We start from the raw sequence: 19197 nt of genomic DNA on the forward strand, positions 1-19197 counted from the left end.
CAGAAGCTTTAAATGACACAATAGACCAGATAGATTTAATTGATATATATCGGACATTCCATCCAAAAACAGCAGATTACATGTTCTTCTCAAGTGCGCACGGAACATTCTCCAAGATAGATCACATCTTGGGTCACAAATCAAGCCTCAGTAAATTTAAGAAAATTGAAATCATATCAAGCATCTTTTCTGACCACAACGCTATGAGATTAGAAATGAATTACAGGGAAAAAAACGTAAAAAGGACAAACACATGGAGGCTAAACAATACGTTACTAAATAACCAAGAGATCACTGAAGAAATCAAAGAGGAAATAAAAAAATACCTAGAGACAAATGACAATGAAAACACGACGACCCAAAACCTATGGGATGCAGCAAAAGCAGTTCTAAGAGGGAAGTTTATAGCTATACAAGCCTACCTAAAGAAACAAGAAAAAGCTCAAGTAAACAATCTAACCTTACACTTAAAGAAACTAGAGAAAGAAGAACAAACAAAACCCAAAGTTAGCAGAAGGAAAGAAATCATAAAGATCAGAGCAGAAATAAATGAAATAGAAACAAAGAAAACAATAGCAAAGATCAATAAAACTAAAAGTTGGTTCTTTGAGAAGATAAACAAAATTGATAAGCCATTAGCCAGACTCATCAAGAAAAAGAGGGAGAGGACTCAAATCAATAAAATCAGAAATGAAAAAGGAGAAGTTACAACAGACACCGCAGAAATACAAAGCATCCTAAGAGACTACTACAAGCAACTTTATGCCAATAAAATGGACAACCTGGAAGAAATGGACAAATTCTTAGAAAGGTATAACCTTCCAAGACTGAACCAGGAAGAAATAGAAAATATGAACAGACCAATCACAAGTAATGAAATTGAAACTGTGATTAAAAATCTTCCAACAAACAAAAGTCCAGGACCAGATGGCTTCACAGGTGAATTCTATCAAACATTTAGAGAAGAGCTAACACCCATCCTTCTCAAACTCTTCCAAAAAATTGCAGAGGAAGGAACACTCCCAAACTCATTCTATGAGGCCACCATCACCCTGATACCAAAACCAGACAAAGACACTACAAAAAAAGAAAATTACAGACCAATATCACTGATGAATATAGATGCAAAAATCCTCAACAAAATACTAGCAAACAGGATCCAACAACACATTAAAAGGATCATACACCACGATCAAGTGGGATTTATCCCAGGGATGCAAGGATTCTTCAATATACGCAAATCAATCAATGTGATACACCATATTAACAAATTGAAGAATAAAAACCATATGATCATCTCAATAGATGCAGAAAAAGCTTTTGACAAAATTCAACACCCATTTCTGATAAAAACTCTCCAGAAAGTGGGCATAGAGGGAACCTACCTCAACATAATAAAGGCCATATATGACAAACCCACAGCAAACATCATTCTCAATGGTGAAAAACTGAAAGCATTTCCTCTAAGATCAGGAACGAGACAAGGATGTCCACTCTCACCACTATTATTCAACATAGTTTTGGAAGTCCTAGCCACGGCAATCAGAGAAGAAACAGAAATAAAACGAATACAAATTGGAAAAGAAGAAGTAAAACTGTCACTGTTTGCGGATGACATGATACTATACATAGAGAATCCTAAAACTGCCACCAGAAAACTGCTAGAGCTAATTAATGAATATGGTAAAGTTGCAGGATACAAAATTAATGCACAGAAATCTCTTGCATTCCTATACACTAATGATGAAAAATCTGAAAGAGAAATTATGGAAACACTCCCATTTACCATTGCAACAAAAAGAATAAAATACCTAGGAATAAACCTACCTAGGGAGACAAAAGACCTGTATGCAGAAAACTATAAGACACTGATGAAAGAAATTAAAGATGATACCAACAGATGGAGAGATATACCATGTTCTTGGATTGGAAGAATCAACATTGTGAAAATGAGTATACTACCCAAAGCAATCTACAGATTCAATGCAATCCCTATCAAATTACCAATGGCATTTTTTACGGAGCTAGAACAAATCATCTTAAAATTTGTATGGAGACACAAAAGACCCCGAATAGGCAAAGCAGTCTTGAGGCAAAAAAATGGAGCTGGAGGAATCAGACTCCCTGACTTCAGACTATACTACAAAGCTACAGTAATTAAGACAATATGGTACTGGCACAAAAACAGAAACATAGATCAATGGAACAAGATAGAAAGCCCAGACATTAACCCACGCACCTATGGTCAACTAATCTATGACAAAGGAGGCAAAGATATACAATGGAGAAAAGACAGTCTCTTCAATAAGTGGTGCTGGGAAAACTGGCCAGCTACATGTAAAAGAATGAAATTAGAATACTCCCTAACACCATACACAAAAATAAACTCAAAATGGATTAGAGACCTAAATATAAGACCGGACACTATAAAACTCTTAGAGGAAAACATAGGAAGAACACTCTTTGACATAAATCACAGCAAGATCTTTTTTGATCCACCTCCTAGAGTAATGGAAATAAAAACAAAAATAAACAAGTGGGACCTAATGAAACTTCAAAGCTTTTGCACAGCAAAGGAAACCATAAACAAGACGAAAAGACAACCCTCAGAATGGGAGAAAATATTTGCAAATGAATCAACGGACAAAGGATTAATCTCCAAAATATATAAACAGCTCATTCAGCTCAATATCAAAGAAACAAACACCCCAATCCAAAAATGGGCAGAAGACCTAAATAGACATTTCTCCAAAGAAGACATACAGATGGCCACGAAGCACATGAAAAGATGCTCAACATCACTAATTATTAGAGAAATGCAAATCGAAACTACAATGAGGTATCACCTCACTCCTGTTAGAATGGGCATCATCAGAAAATCTACAAACAACAAATGCTGGAGAGGGTGTGGTGAAAAGGGAACCCTCTTGCACTGTTGGTGGGAATGTAAATTGATACAGCCACTATGGAGAACAATATGGAGGTTCCTTAAAAAACTAAAAATAGAATTACCATATGACCCAGCAATCCCACTACTGGGCATATACCCAGAGAAAACCGTAATTCAAAAAGACACATGCACCCGAATGTTCATTGCAGCACTATTTACAATAGCCAGGTCATGGAAGCAACCTAAATGCCCATCAACAGACGAATGGATAAAGAAGATGTGGTACATATATACAATGGAATATTACTCAGCCATAAAAAGGAACGAAATTGAGTCATTTGTTGAGACGTGGATGGATCTAGAGACTGTCATACAGAGTGAAGGAAGTCAGAAAGAGAAAAACAAATATCGTATATTAATGCATGTATGCGGAACCTAGAAAAATGGTACAGATGAGCCAGTTTGCAGGGCAGAAGTTGAGACACAGATGTAGAGAATGGACATATGGACACCAAGGGGGGAAAACTGCGGTGGGGTGGGGATGGTGGTGTGCTGAATTGGGCGATTGGGATTGACATGTATACACTGATGTGTATAAAACTGATGCCTAATAAGAACCTGCAGTATAAAAAAACAAACAAAACAACTAATACTAAACTTTCATTGGGTTATTTGTATGGAAACATGTTAATATAAATGTTTCAGACATTACATGAAATTTCTAAAAATCTTATATTTGTATTTGTATGGAAATATGTATGGAAATATGTTAATATAAATGTTTCAGACATTACATGAAATTTCTAAAAATCATATTTGTATTTGTATGGAAATATGTATGGAAATATGTTAATATAAATGTTTCAGACATTACATGAAATTTCTAAAAATCTTATATTTGTACTTGTATGGAAATATGTATGGAAATATGTTAATATAAATGTTTCAGACATTACATGAAATTTCTAAAAATCTTATATGTTCTGGTATAATGTTATAAGTAATAATCCTAGTTATTACTTTAAAATGTATATCTCAGAAATAACTAATTTTCTTGTCAACTGCATTATTATGAACTGTCATCAAATCTTTAACCGTGGTCATTTTTAAGTCTTTTGTCATTTACAGACAGTTCTGGGTGTACTCTGATGATTTTGCAAATATGTTCCTATAAAAGGGTTTCATCTTCAAGAAATACGTGGAAAAGACCCTGACAAGTACAGGTTTCTGGTAACGGACTGTACTGCTGAACTGAATGAATAAGCATTTTCAGAACTCTAATGAAAAACTGATGAACTCATAAAAGTGCTAACAAAAGATCAAGATGAAAAAAAAAATTAATTACATGGGACTGAGTGAACTGATGAGGATGAGTATAATTTTTGTGACTTTCTGTCTGAATTTAAAAAAAAAAAAAAAAATTCCACAAGGACTCAGAGGCAAAGAATATACAAATCAATTTTCACTGCAAAGTAAAGGAGCTGTTACAGTGGAGGATTACTGGACTGAATGTCAATACTATGACATAGTATGAGTGTGTTTCATGTTTGGTAATTGCAATCATTGTTGCTTTTGTTGTGGTCATCCATGTACAATGCTTGGTGTCAGTCGATTTATCTCTTGTAAAAATAAAATACAGTGTGTGTGTGTGAAAAAAAAAAAAAAAAAAGAAGCAATCAAAAGGAGGGTGACCAGGGCTTCCCTGGTGGCTCAGTGGTTGAGAATCTGCCTGCCAATGCAGGGGACACGGGTTCGAGCCCTGGTCTGGGAAGATCCCACATGCCGCAGAGCAGCTTGGCCCATGAGCCACAACTACTGAGCCTGCGCGTCTGGAGCCTGTGCTCTGCAACAAGAGAGGCCGCGACAGTGAGAGGCCCGTGCACCACGATGAAGAGTGGCCCCCGCTTGCTGCAACTGGAGAAAGCCCTCGCACAGCAACGAAGACCCAACACAGCCAAAATAAATAAATAAATAAATAAATAAATAAATAAATAAATAAATAAAAATTTAAAAAGGAAAAAAAAAGAAATAGTAGTTTTAAAAAAGGAGAGTGACTGAAAAGATAAATAAATAAATAGATTATTTAGGCAGGATGAGTGTGACCAAGATCACACATCAGGAACTGAAGATAACAAAGATAGGAGGAGGCCATCAAGCAAGATCAAATACCTTCCTGAAAATGTGTGTTGGCTTCTGGGGTTTCACTCTCACATCCAGGGAAACAGTAAACGCCCAGACAATGGCCCCTGAAGAAGAGCACATCCACAGCACTTGACTCACTGCATTTTTAATAAATTTGCCAATAAATAACTTCCTTCATAAAAAAAAAAACAAAAAAAAAAAACAAAAAAAAAGGGAGAAGCCAAACATGATAGTGACAATCTCTGATGAGGGCAAACCTGTTGCTAAATAAGCCTCAGGGAAACACTGCCGCTGATGCCAAGGCCCAGAGCAGGAGCCAGCCTCACACCTGGCTTAGAACACAGGCTAATATCTTTCCAAGTGTTTTTTAAAGATTACTATCACTCTAATAGTCAACAATTTTTTTCAAAACACTAATAAAACAAAGTGGCTGAGATGTCTCATACCTTGCTTTAGAAATACTATAAATTCCTTTACAGTTTGGTCCATCTGAACTCCATGATATACTACAGGTCTGAAATTGCGATGCTCAAATGAACGAATGAGGCGAACTGTAACGGTCACATCTTCGGAAGCCATGGGAAGAAATGCCTGTGGCAAGGGACAATAACATCAACTCATAATTATCTACAAGGCTGCACTTCCTCCATCAGCTCTTGGGCACCCAGCCCATCTCTCCCACACTGCACAGTTAACAACACAGCCCCCACACCCAGGCCAGATTCCGGGGCAACCAAAGGGTCCCAAGGTCACTCCCACCTACCCACTGCGATCCTGGACAGCTTTATCACAGTCACGGATGTTCTGACTGGTAGAAAACTGACAGGGCACAGAAGATGAACACAACTGACTCAAGGGTGTGGGTGTGCATGTATGGGGAGAAGTGGGGTTGCACTAAACATGTGACCTCTCTGGTTTGGTACACCAGCGATCTCCTCATTTGGCCCTGAGATGAAGTACACTTACATTAGCGTCAACTATCAGGCTGCATTTTGTTTTGTTTTGTTCTTTTTGTTTTGGCTGCGTTGGGTCTTCGTTGCTGTGCGCCGGCTTTCTCTAGTTGTGGTGAGCAGGAGCTACTCTTTGCTGCGGTGCGCAGGCTTCTCACTGTGGTGGCTTCTCTTGTTGCGTACCACAGGCTCTAGGCACACGGACTTCAGTAGTTGTGGCATGCGGGCTCAGCAGTTGTGGCTCACGGGCTCTAGAGCGCAGGCTCAGTAGTTGTGGCGCACCGGCTTAGTTCCTCCGCGGCATGTGGGATCTTCCTGGACCAGGGCTCGAACCCGTGTCCCCTGCATTGGCAGGTGGATTCTTAACCACTGCGCCACCGGGGAAGCCCCAGGTTGCATTTTAATTTCACAAATGCTGCCAGATTTCAGGAAGGATTTAATCATGTGCCACGGTATCATCCATCTTCCACACTATTATTTAATTTGAATATGTTTGTTTCATCCTAAAACTATGTACTGGGTTGGCCAAAAGGTTCTTTCGGTTTTTTCTGTAAGATGGCTTTAGTAGCACTTGGTTGTCTTTAACTTCATTCAAAACAATTATATTAGACTGTATTGTGACAGCTGTCATATCAGAGTGCATTTAAAAAGAGACTTATCAAAATTGGTGAATTTTTGTGTAGCCATTTTAATATTGAAGATGGAAAAAAGAAAGCAACATTTTTGGCATATTATGCTTTATTATTTCAGGAAAGGTAAAAACGAAACCAAAATGCAAAAAAAGATTTGTGCAGTGTATGGAGAAGGTGCTATGACTGATTGAAGTGTCATAAGTGTCATAACCATGTCAAAAGTGGTTTGCAAAGTTTTGTGCTGGAGATTTCTCGCTGGATGATGCTCCATGGTCGGGTAGACTAGCTGAAGTTGGTAGCAATCAAACCAAGACATTAATTGAGAAGAATCAACATTATACCACGCAGGAGATAGCCAACGTACTCAAAATATCCAAATCAAGCCTTGAAAATCATTTGCACCAGCTTGGTTATGTTCATTGCTTTGATGTTTGGGTTCCACATAAGTTAAGTAAAAAAAACCTTCTTGACCATATTCCCGTATGCGATTCTCTACTTAAACATGATGAAAACGTTCCGTTTTTAAAACAAATTGTGACAGGTGATGAAAAAATGGATACTGTACAATAATGTGGAACGGAAGAGATCGTGGGGCAGGCAAAATAAACCACCACTGACCATACCAAAGGCCGGTCTTCATCCAAAGAAGGTGATGTTGCGTATATGGTGGGATTGGAAGGGAGTCCTCTATTATGAGCTCCTTCTGGAAAACCAAACGCTTAATTCCAACAAGTACTGCTCCCAATTAGACCAACTGAAAGCAGTACTCGATGAAAAGCGTCCAGAATTAGTCAACAGAAAAACACATAATCTGCCATCAGGATAACACAAGACCACGTGTTTCTTTGATGACCAGGCAAAAACTGTTACAGATTTAATTCTATCATCAAACCAGGAGGTATTATATTCATGTAAGGATGAGGAAAGACTCAGAGAGATTGCACTAATTGCCCAAGGTCATACAGCTGATAAAAAATGAGGCCAGGATTCAAGCACCAATTTAATTCCAAATCCAATGCTCTCTCTAATGCACTGTTCGAAAAATCATCCCAAACTATTTCCTCCAAAAACTCTGCAAAGTTGCCAATGTTTTTTTTTTTTTTTTTATGAATTTATTTATTTATTTATTTATTTTGGGGTGTGTTGGGTCTTCGTTTCTGTGCGAGGGCTTTCTCTAGCTGCGGCGAGCGGGGGCCACTCTTCATCGCGGTGCGCGGGCCTCTCACTATCGTGGCCTCTCTTGTTGCGGAGCACAGGCTCCAGAAGCGCAGGCTCAGTAGTTGTGGCTCACGGGCCTAGTTGCTCCGCGGCATGTGGGATCTTCCCAAACCAGGGCTCGAACCCGTGTCCCCTGCATTGGCAGGCAGATTCTCAACCACTGCACCACCAGGGAAGCCCCGTTGCCAATGTTTTAAAAATAAAATTATGGTATATTTCTAACTAGTAGCAACTACTTCATGCTTTCAACTTTGCATACAACTTACAGCCATAATATGCAAGTACTAAAAAAATACCTGTAATGAGGGGAAAGCAGGGAGCAGGGGACGGGGGGGTGGGTGGTGGTGGTGGGATGAACTGGGAGATTGGGACTGACATATATACACTAATATGTATAAAATAGATAACTAATAAGAACCTGCTATATTAAGAATAAAATTCCAGAAGAAAAAAAACCTGTAATACTAATAACATAAAAAAAGATGTCCAACCTCACCAGTAATCAGTGAAATTCAAAATAACCATGAGATATATTACTCATCAAACTGACACACGAAAAAGTCTGACAATACCTAGTGTTGACAAGGGTGCAGAACCAGTTAAGGCTGGCATCCAAACAGGTTCTACTTTTGGAGACAATTTGGCAATATTTAGTAAAGCTGAAGATTCACATACCTTTCAATCCAGCAATTTCATTCATAGGTAGGTGTCCTGGGGACTCTCTCACACATGGCACAAGGAGAACTGTAAAAGAACATTAATAGTAACATCATTTGTTAATCGCAAAAACTGGAAACGACTAAATGTCCATCAGCAGGAGGATAGATAATTATGACATTTTCATACGGTGAAATTAGTTCAAGCAGCGAAAATGAATGAACCTGAACTATGCACATCAACACAGATGAAATCTCAGAAACAGTAAGGTGAATGGAAAAAAATCAAGCCGCAAAAGCATCAGACTACACTACCATTTACATAAAGTTCAAAAGCGTAGCTTTTATTATGTTTAAAAGGAGATGATTAATTGTTCTTTCTGAGGCAAAGAAAGGATTATGCAATTAGGGAGAAGTAAAACCGTCATTTCAATTATACTGGTTGCATTTTATATCTTAAGTAGGATGTTAGGTATAGGAATAGTATAAATTACTATTCTTTAAGCCTTTTAGTGTGTCTGGAATACTTCATAATATACACAAATAAGCCACACTAATTTGGCCTAGAAAGGCTCTCTGAATCATAGAATGCTTACACAAATATTTTACGAAGTTTGAGAGAATATACAGCATGTTTTGCATGAAAAGCAAAGGTTCAGCTGTTTTAATGCATAAAATAATTTGCAGTTATAATTAGTATACTGTTTATAATTAAACAAGTGGTTTTTAAGGAACTAAAAATAATATTTTCCCTCTAAATTAAATCTTTTGATAATTCCATTATTAAATTAAATCTTTTGATAATTCCATTATTAGCTACTATACTATTTGTTATTTTTTGTTGTTGTTATCTAATTCCTTTATTTTTGAGTATTGTGCAGCAAATTCCAGATTTCATATAATTTCACCCTATAACACTTCAGTATGTGTCTCTAACACTGAACACTTAAAAAAAAAACTAAAATGTCATTATCATGCCTAACAACACTAATAGCAAATACTCAATTTCATCTAATACTTAGTCCATGTTTGATTTTCTGTCTCCAAAATGTCTTTTTTACAGTTAGCTTGTTTGATTTAGAATCCAAAGTCTACATACTTTGACTTATATATATAAAAGTTTTTAAATTAGGAACATACAGTACAAGCTCTTTATAATCTGCCTTTTAAATTAACTTCTTATGCACATTTTCCCATGTATTAAATACTTTTCTTCAATGATTTTAAGGTCTGTACAACATTCCATACTCCTTACCTCCAACATCTTACTATTGGACATTTAGCTTATTTTCAAATATATCACCCATGAGAAAGGCTCTGATATACATACATGAGAAATGACTCATGAGAAGTAGAAAACCTGGGTTCAAGATGAATAAGCATATTTGTTACATTTTTTGATACTGCCAAATTGCTCTGCAGAGGTGTACATCAGTTTTCCCATGAACAGTGTATTCCTTGCAAACACTAGGTATTATAATAGAAAAATTATTATTACTTTTATCCAAATCAATAGGTAAAATAATATCTTTTTATTTATTTGCATTCTTTAGTGTGGTTAAACATGACCAAAAACCAAACAAAACAAACCAAAAAACCCTTACAAACCAACAATGAAAATGTAAAACATATCAGAAAAGTGGACAAAGAATATGAACATAAAAATTTCCAAAAAATACACTATTTGTTATTAAATCTGGTTTTACAGTGCTTCCCAAAAATTCTGACCCTAGAATCTACCAAATAATGGCAGTTCAGCAAGACATTTACAATTTAAAATATACTGAGGTACTTAATAAAGAATCTCTCTCAAGAAAGGGATATTATAAAAGATTCCGTATTTTAGAAGCAGTGTTAACAGGTTTGTGAAAATTATGACCAACTTCTTCCTCCTCTCACCAAGCCCCCAAAACAACAAAGAAGCCCTCCAAATCACACCAGACATGTACATCCAAACGTGCTGGGAAGCCCTGTAATGCAGTCCAAGTTCCCAAAGAGTTTAGAGCTGGACAGATCTAACTTAATTATTGACTCTACCTCTTAGCCCCAACACATAGTTGGATCTCACACAGCTGGACCTCAATAAATAGTAGCTGCTTTTATCAACAGTCTACTTGGGATTAAATAGGTTTGGGCATAAAGACAGCTCATGTAGGCAGCAGATAAAGATACGAGATTCCCAGGTACAATGAAATAAATGATATAAATGGTCTAACCAAGGAGGCTGGGCAAGCTAGCATATGCATGCCTTATGAAACTTTTCTAATTGTAGGTTTGTTTTTTTCCACTTAATAAAAAGCTGCCCATATATTGTACTTAAATAGTTGAAGTTTTCAATTTAAAACTCCAAATTTGCATTAATATCTAATTTTGGTCAACAACATATGGTCATCTTCATCAGAAATTTGCTGTAATTTATACTCAGTAACTAAACCATATTAGCTACTATCAGAATGAAGCCATTATTTAATTTGCCTCAAGGACTGTTGGAAATACAGCTTGTTAGTTTAGAGAGCCAGACATACTGTAGAGACAGCTTGGAAAGCCAGTATTACAAATTATAAATGTGACATTTTCCCAGAAGGCTTGACCTACTTTAAAAAAATGAATCTGATCAAGTTTAAAAGGCATTCCTCAAATGAAGGGACAGAGAGGCAATTGGCTAAATTGTTAAGAAGTCAATAACATGAAAAGATGATCAACTTTACTAGTAACTAAAGAACTGAAAATAGAAATAGTAAGATATCAAGTTGCCATCAGATTGGTAAAATATTTTTAAATTAAAAACTGGCCACACCGGTGTTGGCAAGGGTATAGAAAAATAAATATTTTATATACTCTTGCTAAAAACATAAAATGATACAGCCTTTCTGGAGAGGAGTGGGGTAATCTATATCAAAATTTAAAATTTGCCTACCCTTTGACATGGCAATGTCTCTTCTACTAATTTACCTGGAAGATAATCGCATCAAACATTTTAAAAATCCATGTGTTTATAACGATACGGTTTAGAAAGCCAATTAGTCACTCTGGAGCTAAAAGGGCACTTATTTGTTTTTCTGAAAACTGGCTTACCAAGGTGGGGAGGTGGGCATTGAAAATAAGAAAAATAATCAAATTCTTATACAGACTGTATTTCAAGGTTACCAAATGGCTAATGAAAAAGTTCTTCTTTATAGAAGAATTACAGCTAAAAAGCACTAAAGGAACGATAGAATTTAAAAATCATGATTTACATATTTATCAAAATGGCTAAAACAAAACAGTGATAACATCAAATGTTGGTGAGGGTGCAGAGAAACTAGATCTTTCATTCATTGCTGATGGGAATGCAAAACCGTATAGCCACTCTGGAAAAGAATAGCAGTTTCTTACACAACTAAACATGTGCTTATCACAGACCTAGCAAATACACTCTTGAGTATTTATGCCAGAGAAATGAAAACTTATGTTCACACAAAAACCTATACATGAATGCTCATAGCATATTCACGTGTAATACCCCAAAACTGGAAACCCAAATGTCCTTCAACATGTGAATGGTTAAACCAACTGTGGTATACTCATATCATGAAACACTGAGTAATGGAATAAACTGTTGATACACGTAACAATTTTGATGGATCTTAAGGGAATTTAAACTGAAAAAAAAAAAAAACCAACCTCAGAACATTACATACTGCGTAGTGCCATTTGTACGTCATTCTTGTAATGACAAAATTATAGAAACGGAGAACAGTGTTCCGGAGGTCAGCGGGGAGGGAAGGAGGTGGCTGTGGCTATAAATGGGTAGCAATGAGAGATCCTTGTGATGGAACGGATTCCTGACCATGGTGTTATCCACATTTATCTACACATGTGATAAAACTGCATAAATCTAAATGCACATGCACGTGCATACATGCATACATAAGAAAATGTAAAACCAGTGAAATCTAAATATGGTCCATGGATTGTATCAACATCAATTCCCTGCATGTGATACTAGACTACACTGAAGCAGGACGTTACCCTTGGGGAAAACTGGATGAAGGGCATACAGGATCACTCTGTATTCTTTCTTACAACTGCATGTGAATCTACAATTATCTCAAAAGTTGCTAAAAGCCATCATTTTGAAAACCCTAATGAAATAATGAATGTAGGCAATGATCATAAAGGGGTGTCAAAACCATTAGGTAAAAGACTGATGGGAAACTTTAGAATGAATACTGCAGGGGCTGACAACACTTGAACTTAGTAATCAAACTTAACAAATGAATCAAGCCTCCGGATCTAACTCCTGGTTTATGGGCTATGATGGTGTCTGGAAGAACAAGTTAAATGACACCATAAGGAGATCATCAGCCAAGTTCAGACTGTGGAAAATTCTACTGAATAAATGACTTGTTTTCTTCAACAAATAATTAGCATGAGATATATAGAAGGAGAGGAAGGTTATAAACCAAGAGACTTAAAAGAGATATATCAACCAATGTTTAGACCTTGCACAGATCCTTATTTGCATAATATTAGATGATATTAGGAATTAATATCAACTCTGTTTATTTAATATTATTATGCTTCTGAGTCTTTAACTTAAAAGACTGAGGTATATAGGTGAAATGGTATTATGACTGGTACTTGCTTTCAAATACTCTGACAGAGGGAAAACAATTATGGATGTGTAGATTATTTTAAAAATTGTAGAACATTGGTAACTGCTGAAGCTGGGTGTATGTGGGACCTTATCATACTACTCAATTTTTTTTTTCTTTTTTTTTTTCAATTTTTTTTTTTATATGCTTAAAATTTTTCATAGTAAAATCATTTTACTGATTTAAGAGAAGATAAGTGCACAAAGATGTACATTCAAGGAAGATTTTTTCATTGATGTGTTTCTAATAGTTTATAAAAATTAGAATCCATCTAAATGTTCATCAATGAAGACCTAGTTAAGTAAATATGTCACGCCATAAAATAAAATCCCCTGCAGACATTAAAGGGTGAAATGGATCCAGGGATATTAACTTTAAAAGATGGCTATGACATATTAGTGAATATTAGCTCTTGCCTGTTACTTGGTTTATATATCTTTAATATTGCTTGATGTTTTAATAATGATTATGTGTTTTGGAATTAGGCTAATTTCCCTGTATACTTACATTTGCACTTTTCTGATGTATGTGGTATACAGCAACAAAAAGTTATTTTTAAAGCTAAAGTATTTCTACTTCCTTTAAGAAAAAAAGACCTAACTGAACAAAGCAAACAAAACAGAACTTATCAAACACTGTACAGAACAGAGAGGGTCGGAACCTTAGTTATACTACTGACACGTATTGAGGGACGCCAACTAAATCCGGAAAGTATTGAGCAGTGAGGGCACTAGGAGCAGGTCACATGCCCAGGATAAGTCTACACCTGTCCGAGGTGCACGAAAGGCCTTCCATATTCAGCCCCTCCCTACCCCTCGGATGGTATTCGTCCCCACCACAGCCCACTTTGCACATGTCACGCCGGCAGCAACAACTGCCCATGATTTCCACACGTAGCAGGCTGTTCCAAGCCTCCTCCGCACCTCTCCTCCCCCAGCTTCTCCCCAGGCTCCCTGTGCCCCTCGCCTCCTCACCTCACCACACAGGCAGGCAGCCCCCGAAACCGGCCCGGGACCACCTGCCCCGGGACAGCATCAGTCAGCTCCTCCTCTGCCCCAGCTCAGCGAAAGCCCCCTCTGTCCCCCCACAGCGCCTGACCGTGTCATACTGCAGTCATCTGTTCATGGTTTATTTTTGTAAACCCAGCAACGTGTGCGTCATGAGGCACAGCAGAGCCCCCATCGATGTCTGGATAACTGCAGGGCTGAGGGATGCCGGAATTCCTCCTGACACACCAGTCCTGCACTACAGACATAGTACCCAGGGTCTATGAGCTCTTCCAGGGCCATGAAAATGTTTGAGACCTGAAGAAAAACATCATTGCTCCAGAATATGAAAACCTTTAAAAATCAAAATTAACATTTAAGTAACTACCTACAACACGTAACATTTCAACAGCAACTCAACTCGACTTATATATGTTTGATTTAATACAGGATATAGGTCCATTTTTTACAATGTAGGGTGGGGATCTGAAAAGTAACAGTGCCTAGGGCTTAGGAAGGTCTTTAAACTTCCCTGCCTAAAAAAACCTGTTCTCGCTGGTACCTTACCCAGCTGGTTTGGGATAATGAAGGAAAAACCCATATCCAAAGCAAAGCAAAACTCTTAAAAACAAACAAACAAAGCAAACACAAAACCCATGCAGGAATGAGCTCACATGGAGCTCCCACATCCCTGACAGGTAACCACTGCATCATCAGAGCCAAGAATGGATGTAGCCCAGCACCCTCCCCTCCTGGACCAGCCTTACGGGTCAGGTTGAAGCTGCTTTTTATGGCCCAGGATCCAGCGGCCTGAACAGGGAAGGTGGAAATTCAGCATGGAATGGTCAGGGAAAGTCAAGACAAGCTGCAAGCCAGGTTCGCTAACAGCCTAACAGCTCTCATTCCGAAGCTGGCTCCTCTACCCGAGGCAAAGTTCTGAGCTAAAGAGCTGTAAACCAGCTTGGTGGGGGTTGGCTCCTGAGGTGAACAAAAAGCTCAGAGCCCAGCATTATGATAAGCACAAAACATGCAAATGCATAAAATACTCGACAGATGACCTCTCTCAGCTTAAAAAAAAAAAAAAAAAAGTAACTACAGCCAATTCTGGTTACTCACAGTGGATAAAAAGTAACTACAGCCAATTCTGGTTACTCGCAGTGGATAATGTCTGTAAAGTGGTCGTGAACACTGAATTCGTGAATACTGAACCACTGCTCCTAGGGAAATACAGGGCCAGGTTCTGGGGAGCCTCTGGTTCCTCTAGCCACAACATTTTCATCAGCCAATAAATACATAACCTTGTTTTACGTGCATTTCTGTTGAAAGATACCTTATTTGACATATATTGTTGATTCATGAACGCTGAACTCACAGCCAACAGTATTACAAGTCATGCCTGAACAAAGCTTACCTAATGCACGGATTTTCTCTGTAAGGCACACACAGCCCTCTTGCACTTAGGAACACTAGATGGCACTACGTTTGGGGGCCATTTTAAACAGCGACACCACCAACAACAAGCATAAAAATGTGAAAAGCATGGCATTAAATAAAGCACAATGCAGACAACTGCTTACAGTATGAGCTGAAACAAGACGGCAGCAAGTTGCCTGGTTTGACCTCAGCTGGTAACGTGAATTTTGTTGATTCAAATGTGTCACTGGGGAATGCACATCCGGGAATGACCAAGAAAGTGCCTGAGTATTGCTTTTACTCACAAGTAAATTTTAGTGAGTAGGCAAATTCACAAATACACAATCTGTGAATAATGAGAACTGACTGTATTACCAAAAAGAAAAAAGAAAAAAAAGTGCTTTCCAGTATTTGAAGAAAGCATGCTCTTGATCTTTTTGTAAGAGAATGGAAGAGAATCCAAAATGTCCTTAGGAGTTAGAAGCTTTAAGTACTCAGCACTCGGGCAGTTAGCATGGAGAAGATTTTATAACCACCAGGCAAAAGAGTGCACTGGTTGACTTTCCTTTCCACAACAGGCAGGAGAAGGGGTGTATGCGACTTGAAAATTAACAGACTCCTAAGGTGAATCATTTTGAAAAACTACAATATTTTGTAAAGTTATATCTACTCCCTAAATTTAAGTATTGTAAAATCAAATTTGTCATATATGAAGTTTGCTTTAAACCTTGTCTTACCCATATGAAAAAGGTACAACTTTCAAAGAACTAACATTCTAACCACATACAAAAATATATATGTATATTACTCACACTAAATGCTTAATTTTCCTCTAGATTTAGGAACTAATATTACAGGGTGAAGAGTCTATTTGCCTTCCTTTTGAAACAAATCAATAAAAAGAAGATAAGAAATACAGTTTGTTCTTTTACATGAGGAAACTAAACTGGCATAGATGATCAGGTATAAAAGTAGGAAAAAGAAGACTTCTGCTAAGATTCATCGTTACTCAATATGTAAATGATTCTGACAATGATTTTGGAGTAAATAAACATATGTACTACTAAATATCATCCAAGTATGTCATTTTACCCCTTAAAAAGTTGTTTAAGGGAGAGGGAAAAAACCTCCAGAGAGAGGGAAAAAACCTACATTCTCTTTATTACTCTTCTTAAAAATACTGAGCACCTAGCACGCTGCTAAGTAGGTGAATGAGAAATGTTCACCTTTTAAAGAGAATACAACCTTGGTAAATTAGTAACTTTATATAAAATTCCAATTTAACTAAAGTTCATAAGAATGACAAATTATAATCAAGTCACATTTAAGACTATGCCTAAAATGTTAATTCCATTTTAATCTATTCTGGCCTACTTCAAAAGCATAATTTTTTTTAAACTTTTAAATGGAAAACAAAATTTTATTCTAAAAATAGATCTTGGTAACAATGAAATACCAAAAGCTTGTCATTATAATAAAAAGAAAAAAGTTAACAGAAATTTGCTATAAAAATTTTCAAAAGCATAATTTTTAAGAAATGAAACTATACATTTATAGAGTAGGACCACGTGAGAATCAAATAAATATTTGAAAACCTCTTGGTCTTTTTCTTCCAAATGTTTAGTTGTATAATTCAAATCAAAACCCTACTATAGGGATTTCCCTCATGGTGCAGTGGTTAAGAATCTGCCTGCCAACGCAGGGGACATGGGTTCGAGCCCCGGTCCAGGAGGATCCCACATGCCGCGGAGCAACAAAGCCTGTGCACCACAACTACAGAGCCTGCGCTCTAGAGCCCGCGAGCCACAACTACTGAGCCCACACACCACAACTACAGAAGCCCGCGTGCCTAGAGCCCATGCTCTGCAACGAAAGAAGCCACCGCAGTGAGAAGCCCGGGCACTGCAACGAAGAGTAGCCCCTGATCACCGCAACTAGAGAAAGCCTACATGCAGCAACGAAGACCCAACGCAGCCAAATAAATAAATAAATTTTTTTAAATTATAAAAAAACCCTATTATATTAGAAAAATCAGTTTATTCATCTTTCACTGACGTGAAACTTTTAAGAAAGAGATTTTCAATGTATTAACTTATGAAAGATTTTAAAGTCTTTGACCTCAGCCATTTTTAAGATAGGTTAAAAAAATAAAGTCTCACACCTTAGGTGCTTAAGATAACATAGGAGGTGCAAAACAAATATTAGTTAAATCAGACAACCACACAAATACTTCTCCATGCTAGAACTGCTTTACTGCAAGATGACATTAGCAGCTGGCCTTTCCTGAGGAAGAGTCAGTCAATCAATTCTAGTAAATGAACCCTTGCTGTTCACCCTGAGTACACCACCCACTGACAAATCAACACCTACAATTCCACAGACCTGCCTTTGTGACCTTCAATTTGGGGCAAATACACAAAATCATAATCTGTTTTCTCTGCTCAAGGCAGGTAAGACTCTCAGAGAACTAACTATTCTGGGCAGTTGAGTTTTCCAAAGGGTTTGAGACTTAACCATTCGGAAAGAATATTTCACGCACTTTCCTTCTTGTTTTAAACAAGGTACACTGAATGTAAATCCGATTTTTCTTGATACGCAATCATCAGTGAGAATGTTAATCCTTGTACAGTGTGCGTGGGAGACGATTCTCCACGGCGCGCTCACGCTTCTGCACGTCTTGCGAGCAGAGGCGCTGGCTGCTCTAGCTCTCAGATATCTTTTCAAGGATGTGAGTATAGCGAACAACCCAGGAAGACAGAGATATTCTCTCCCTCCAGAATAGAGGGCAGGTTGGTTTGTTGTCCACTGTAATAAAAATAACGTCTCTCTCTGGGCTAAGTTTGGGCAGGTTCGCTTGCAGTTCTTTTTTTTTTTTTTAAAGTGTTGCTACGTTATCTTTTCAATAGTACATTTATTTATTTATTTACTGACTGCACCATGTGGCACGCGGGATCTTAGTTCCCCGAGCAGGGATCGAACCCGTGCCCCCTGCAATGGAAGCACGGAGTCTTAACCACTGGGCCACCAGGGGAGTCTCTGCTTGCAGTTCTTTATAAAACATTTGGATTAGCTAAACTCAGGGCTCTACAGCTGTGGATTCACGGGGCAAGAGGAAATGACACAAACAAGGAGCTCATGCTATTGGCTGTGCTGTAATACAGTCCTTCGTCTCAGACCCAGGAGTTCCATGTCTTCTGCCAGCGACCAGTAAACTGTGACAGGCTGATTTGTCAGCTTCCGAGTAGGATAAAATCTCAAGACTCTTCACAGTTCTTGACAGTGTGTGACAAGGATGGGATGCTGGCAGAAACATGGCTTTCTGGAACAGAAAAGACAAAGGCCCCATGGGTTTAGGGCATATAAGAAGATTCCCTGGGATCCAGAAGCAAATGCTCTTGTCCAAGTGGTGGGTGTGGGGTTGTAAGGGTTAACTAACCTTTAGAGGATGAGCAGCAAAAGGTAGGATTGAAACAAACTGCCCGACGGTCCTCTGGTCGCTGATCACTCTCCTCGGGGTGGGCGGGGAAGGGGTGCAACCACGGCAATGAGGCGCCAGCCCCGCGGCCCCAGATGACAGGCAATGAGGCTGCAGCTGTTAAGTAGAGTCCCCAGAGCCGAAACAAATCATGTCATCAGTGGGGATCTAGAGCTTTTGGGTAACTGAAAAATTCAT

General features: G+C 38.0%; 1 protein-coding gene across 3 annotated transcripts in view; it reads right to left on the reverse strand.

Annotated features, from left to right (window-relative positions):
* Window positions 1–19197, reverse strand: part of C7H2orf76 (chromosome 7 C2orf76 homolog) — an 88972-nt gene that overhangs the window by 52524 nt on the left and 17251 nt on the right. For 2 of the 3 annotated variants that reach the window (XM_059927647.1, XM_059927649.1), the window contains exons 2-3: window positions 8508–8576; window positions 5479–5623 (exon numbers count right to left, since the gene is read on the reverse strand). In XM_059927647.1, coding sequence (XP_059783630.1) covers window positions 5479–5611 — 133 coding nt within the window. In that variant the 5' untranslated portion in view covers window positions 5612–5623; window positions 8508–8576. Of the gene's footprint in view, window positions 1–5478; window positions 5624–8507; window positions 8577–18960; window positions 19117–19197 lie in introns of all 3 variants that reach the window. The other variant, XM_059927648.1, reaches the window with a different exon arrangement.

Source organism: Balaenoptera ricei, chromosome 7 (assembly GCF_028023285.1).
Source record: "Balaenoptera ricei isolate mBalRic1 chromosome 7, mBalRic1.hap2, whole genome shotgun sequence".
In the NCBI taxonomy this organism is placed as follows: Eukaryota; Metazoa; Chordata; class Mammalia; order Artiodactyla; family Balaenopteridae; genus Balaenoptera; species Balaenoptera ricei.